This window comes from Myxine glutinosa, chromosome 1 (genome assembly GCF_964187855.1).
Source record: "Myxine glutinosa chromosome 1, kmMyxGlut1.1, whole genome shotgun sequence".
In the NCBI taxonomy this organism is placed as follows: Eukaryota; Metazoa; Chordata; class Myxini; order Myxiniformes; family Myxinidae; genus Myxine; species Myxine glutinosa.
The window spans coordinates 374,221,580-374,226,579 of record NC_136261.1 but is presented as its reverse complement, the minus strand read 5'-3'; the positions used below and the strand labels follow the sequence as shown (position 1 = coordinate 374,226,579).

Below are 5,000 nucleotides of genomic sequence, written 5' to 3'. Positions count from 1 at the left end.
GAAAACAGGCATTTTGAAAATGAAATAGACACGAATTTTTGTTACATCGACAGGGAACTTCATGGTTCCTGAGGATGCCCTTCCTGACGCCAACCCTTGGTCGCCTCTTACGATGTGCAGGGATACGGTGTACCAATTCTAAATTCGGGGTACACCCCGGGATCATTCACACCGGGAAGGATGACAGGCTGAGTCAACCCCCCTGACGTTAATTCAGCAATCGACCGGGATTCAAACTCAGGATCCTAGGATCCCATGCCAGCACCCTAACTGCTAAGCCAACACCAGGCTCTATCAGCTTTGTATATATCTAATATATAAAAGAAAGTTTTTGTTTGTTTGTCTGCGCAAGCTAATCTCCTGAACGGTGAAAGATAGGAGGAAACCTACAATACCAAAAATGTCGGGACGGGCCCCGGGAAGGTTTTAGGCTAGGTGGCGAGACCGGTCGAGGCCCACCCCGGCTGGGCCAGGCCCATTTCGCAATTAAAATCTAACCTGAATTATCATAGTCAATCTTCTATGGCCGTGAGTAAAAGCTGAATTATAGGAGTAAATTCATTCAAAAAGAATCAAAAATGTCGGGGCGGCCCCCGGGAAGGTTATAGGCTAGGTGGCGAGGCCGGTCGAGGCCGCCTCGGTCGGGCTGGGCCCATTTCGCAATTAAAAGCTGAGCTGAATTATGGTAGTGAATCGTCTACGGCCGCGAGTAAAAGCTGAATTATAGTAGTAAATTCATTCAAAAAGAACCCGAGCAACGCCGGGTGCTTTCGGCTAGTATATATATATAAATACACAAAGGATGGCTGTCCATTCATCCGTTTGCTGTTGCACTGATTGGCTGGTGTGAGGTTAGGTGCACTGTGATTGGCTCCTTTCCAGATTATCGTATCGGCTTATTAAAAGCTGATATTCGAAATCTGATTCCATATATCACGATCGGAACTCATGGCCTAAATAATTTTGTCGAAATCGCAACCGAAATAAACTAGACATCCCATCTTCCGACATTACTTGATGGACATTAAAGATCCCACGGTGTTCTTCATGCAGAATGGGCGAGCTATCGCCGACACTGAACAAATTGCAAATTCCTGCCTAAACTCCTGCTGGGAAAGTAATGGCAAACCACCCAGTATAACCCTTGCTCAGGAAGCTGATTCGGTGGCACCGACGCTCAGTAACGAGTCTATGGTGCATCAAATATCAAATACAGTGTAAGTTACACCTGAAAGTGAATATGTGAGGGGAGGGAGATGGGAGTGGTGGAGGGAGCGAGATGTGAGGGTTGGGAGAGGAGAGCGGGATGTGATGGGGGAGGAGGAAGAGGGGAGTGGGAGAGATACAGGGGAGTGGGGGAGACAGGGGAATGGGGATCGAGGGAGTGGGGGAGACAGGGGAATGGGGATTGAGGGAGTGGGGGAGACAGGGGAATGGGGATCGAGGGAGTGGGGGAGACAGGGGAATGGGGATCGAGGGAGTGGGGGAGACAGGGGAATGGGGATCGAGGGAGTGGGGGAGACAGGGGAATGGGGATCGAGGGAGTGGGGGAGACAGGGGAATGGGGATCGAGGGAGTGGGGGAGACAGGGGAATGGGGATCGAGGGAGTGGGGGAGACAGGGGAGTAGGGAGCGAGGGAGTGGGGGAGACAGGGGAATGGGGATTGAGGGAGTGGGGGAGACATGGGAACAGGGATTGAGGGAGTGGGGGAGACAGTGGAATGGGGATCGAGGGAGTGGGGGAGGCAGGGGAATGGGGATCGAGGGAGTGGGGGAGACAGGGAAGTGGGAGAGAGAGTGTGGGGGAGACAGGGGAACAGGGGTCGAGGGAGTGGGGGAGACAGGGGAATGGGGATCGAGGGAGTGGGGGAGACAGGGGAATGGGGATCGAGGGAGTGGGGGAGACAGGGAAGTCGGAGAGAGAGTGTGGGGGAGACAGGGGAACAGGGATCGAGGGAGTGGGGGAGACAGTGGAATGGGGATCGAGGGAGTGGGGGAGACAGGGGAATGGGGATCGAGGGAGTGGGGGAGACAGGGAAGTGGGAGAGAGAGTGTGGGGGAGACATGGGAACAGGGATTGAGGGAGTGGGGGAGACAGTGGAATGGGGATTGAGGGAGTGGGGGAGACAGGGGAATGGGGATCGAGGGAGTGGGGGAGACAGGGGAATGGGGTTCGAGGGAGTGGGGGAGACAGGGAAGTGGGAGAGAGAGTGTGGGGGATACTTTTGCAAGCTTTTCCCATCACTTGGGATGGGTACTCTTCCTAGTGTGTATATATAATTTTGTTATTTATTTTAGTAACCTATTTCTCCATTAACTCATTGTTGTTCTACTTACATGATCGTTAGGAATTGTAGTCTTCTGGTGTTTCAATGTTTTCCCACACAGTATGTTCCATTCAAGAATTGTACAGAATGATAAAAGCAAACTCTATGCTGCTTGCGCTTTTACAATGAGCTCCTTATTCTGCCACATCACATCTCTATCTTTCCACAAACCCTCTCTCCCATTCCATTGTACGAATATGAATACTCATTGACTTTGTCTATCTCTCATCCTCTGCTGTCCCTTGTTCAATGCCATGGTGTACCCACGCGTAATTACTTAGATACTTTGGAGTCTTGTTTGATTACGCACTGCATGACTTGTCTTCTCTGAGTGAATCTTCCATATGCTTTTTTCGAGTGTTGTAAAGATGATCCGGTTCCTTTGGCTGTGTACACGAGTCTTTGGACAATCTGATTCGACTGACAATCACCTATCCCCTGGACTTACAGACCTGCTGCTTTCCGAGAGCTCGATGGTATTCCGTGGCAACACGAGCGAGCACGGCGTGTTGCTGATGGATGAAGAGCGCGGACGGCTGTTTGTGGGTGGCAGGGACACGTTGTTTTCTCTGAGTCTCACGGACATCAGCAATCGCCCGCTGTCGGTACGAGAATGGACCCAAGACTTGCTGCACAAAATAATGGATCTTGTTTATTCGTTTATTATCGAGATGGCTGAGCGGTTCGGGTGCCGGCTTGGGATCCTAGGATCCTGGGTTCGAATCCCAGTCGATCGCTGAATTAACACCAGGGGGGTTGACTCAGCCTGTCATCCTACTGAGGTCGGCATAATTGAGTACCAGTTCACTGGTAATTCCCTGTGTGTCGCAAGAGGCGGCTAACAGGGTTGGCGGCAGGAAGGGCACCTGGCCATAAAACACTGCTTCAAAAAGGGGACCACGGTGCCCGAAAAGGGCCAACCCCTGCTCAGCGGGGAAAAATGGCCTCCAAAGGTGGTTCTTATTGCTCTGGAGATGCAGTGAAATTGTAAAGATATGATTCGGGGTTTGAATTGCTCATTTTGATTTGCTTTCATTCATTGTCGTTATCAATGAAGAGTCTATTCGTTTTGAAATGAAGGACATGTGGGGGAGACATTAATGTGCACTAGCTAATACCACCCATCGCTTTGCTGAAAAAAATATTAAGAAAGAAGGGAGAGAGAGTGGTCGCAAGTCTCAAATTGGCGTTTGCAGTTTCGCTCCTGCGCCCATACACAAATCTTCCTTTTTTGCATCAAAAACATTCCTGGGATTTCGGAGGTTATGTTTTCACCCCTGCGTGTTTGTTTGTTTGTCTGTTTGTCTGTCTGTAAACAAGATATCTCAAAAAGTTGTGAATGGATTCAAACCGAATTTGGCAGAGTGGTAGTGTATGTGTCAAGGACGAAATGATTCGATTTTGGTGAAGATCCGAATTCGGATCCGGCTACAAGAATTTCTTAAGTGATTCTTCACCATTGGGAGATAGGGCCAAAAATGATACATAGCAGGATATCTCAAAAAGTTGTGGACGGCTTTGGACGAAACTTGGGGGGAAGGTTGTGTGTGTGACAAGGACAAATGATTCGATTTTGGTGAAGATCTGAATATGGATTCGGATACGAGAATTATTACATTTTCAAGTAATTCGTCACCATTGATAGATCGGGCGAAAAGCGATAAATGACATGATATTTAAAAAAGTTATGGACGAGTTATGAATAAACTTGGTGGACGAGTTGGTTAGGCGACAAGAAGAAGCCAATTAGATTTTTGTTCAGCTCCGAATCCAGATCCGGCCTATCAGTGGGATACAAAACATAAACTGTTCAGCCTGGTGGAGGTATGCGCTCTACCAAGTGTCGTTCTAGTTGTGGATATGATGCGTTTTATCACTGGCTCTCCAAACCGCATTTATGTCCAATAATTATTAATGTGACTAAGTTATGGCATTGCCATCTTTGTCTTATTCAGTATATATAATAGCTTCCCTGCCCTTCCAGCCAAAGAAAACGACATAAAGCAACCAAAAAGCTGGACAAGGTAAGCCCTTTGTTGTTTCAAACCTGACCTGGGTTCCTCCCCAGCTGCAGACATGCATAAGTAGTACATATATGAGAATAACAATGCTGCACGTCCCGATCATCCAGACAGTTTCATCATCTGCAGCTCTGGAGGAATCCAGGTCGGGTTTAAAACACCAAAGTACGTACTTACCTTGTATAGCTTTTCTTGGTTGCTTTATGTATCTTTCTTTGGCTGAAGGGCACAGAGGTTACTAATTGTAAAGTTCTAGCCACAGCAGGGGATAGTTCATTAGGTGAGAGCTGATTGGTTGTTCCCTCCAATTACAGTTGAGAGTCTGGGAAAATAACAGACCAACTTTTTAAAGAAACGCCAATGATTAATGTGACAAAGTTACAGCATATTAAAAATATCTTGGCCTTTCTGTTTCACGCTCTTTTTCGTGGAGACAGTAACTGAATGGGTCATCCACACACAAGTCAGCATTTTAATTTGCATAACTATGTTTACCCTACGTTTCCAAATGCAGTCTTTACAAACAAACTCTTTACCTTCTTATATTGCCACAGGCATTGTGCTTAGGCTTGCAACACGTTATAGTTAAATGCCACAGGGAATATCCATGATGGGGCACAAATTTGTCACCCCAGCAGCTAAAGGGTTATAT

General features: G+C 47.8%; 1 protein-coding gene across 1 annotated transcript in view; it reads left to right on the top strand.

Moving 5' to 3' along the window:
• The window catches only part of LOC137419374 (semaphorin-3A-like), a 282,479-nt gene that overhangs the window by 133,837 nt on the left and 143,642 nt on the right, over nt 1-5,000 (top strand). The window contains exon 4 of the mRNA XM_078770189.1: nt 2,778-2,932. Coding sequence (XP_078626315.1) covers nt 2,778-2,932 — 155 coding nt within the window. The remainder of the gene's footprint in view (nt 1-2,777; nt 2,933-5,000) is intronic.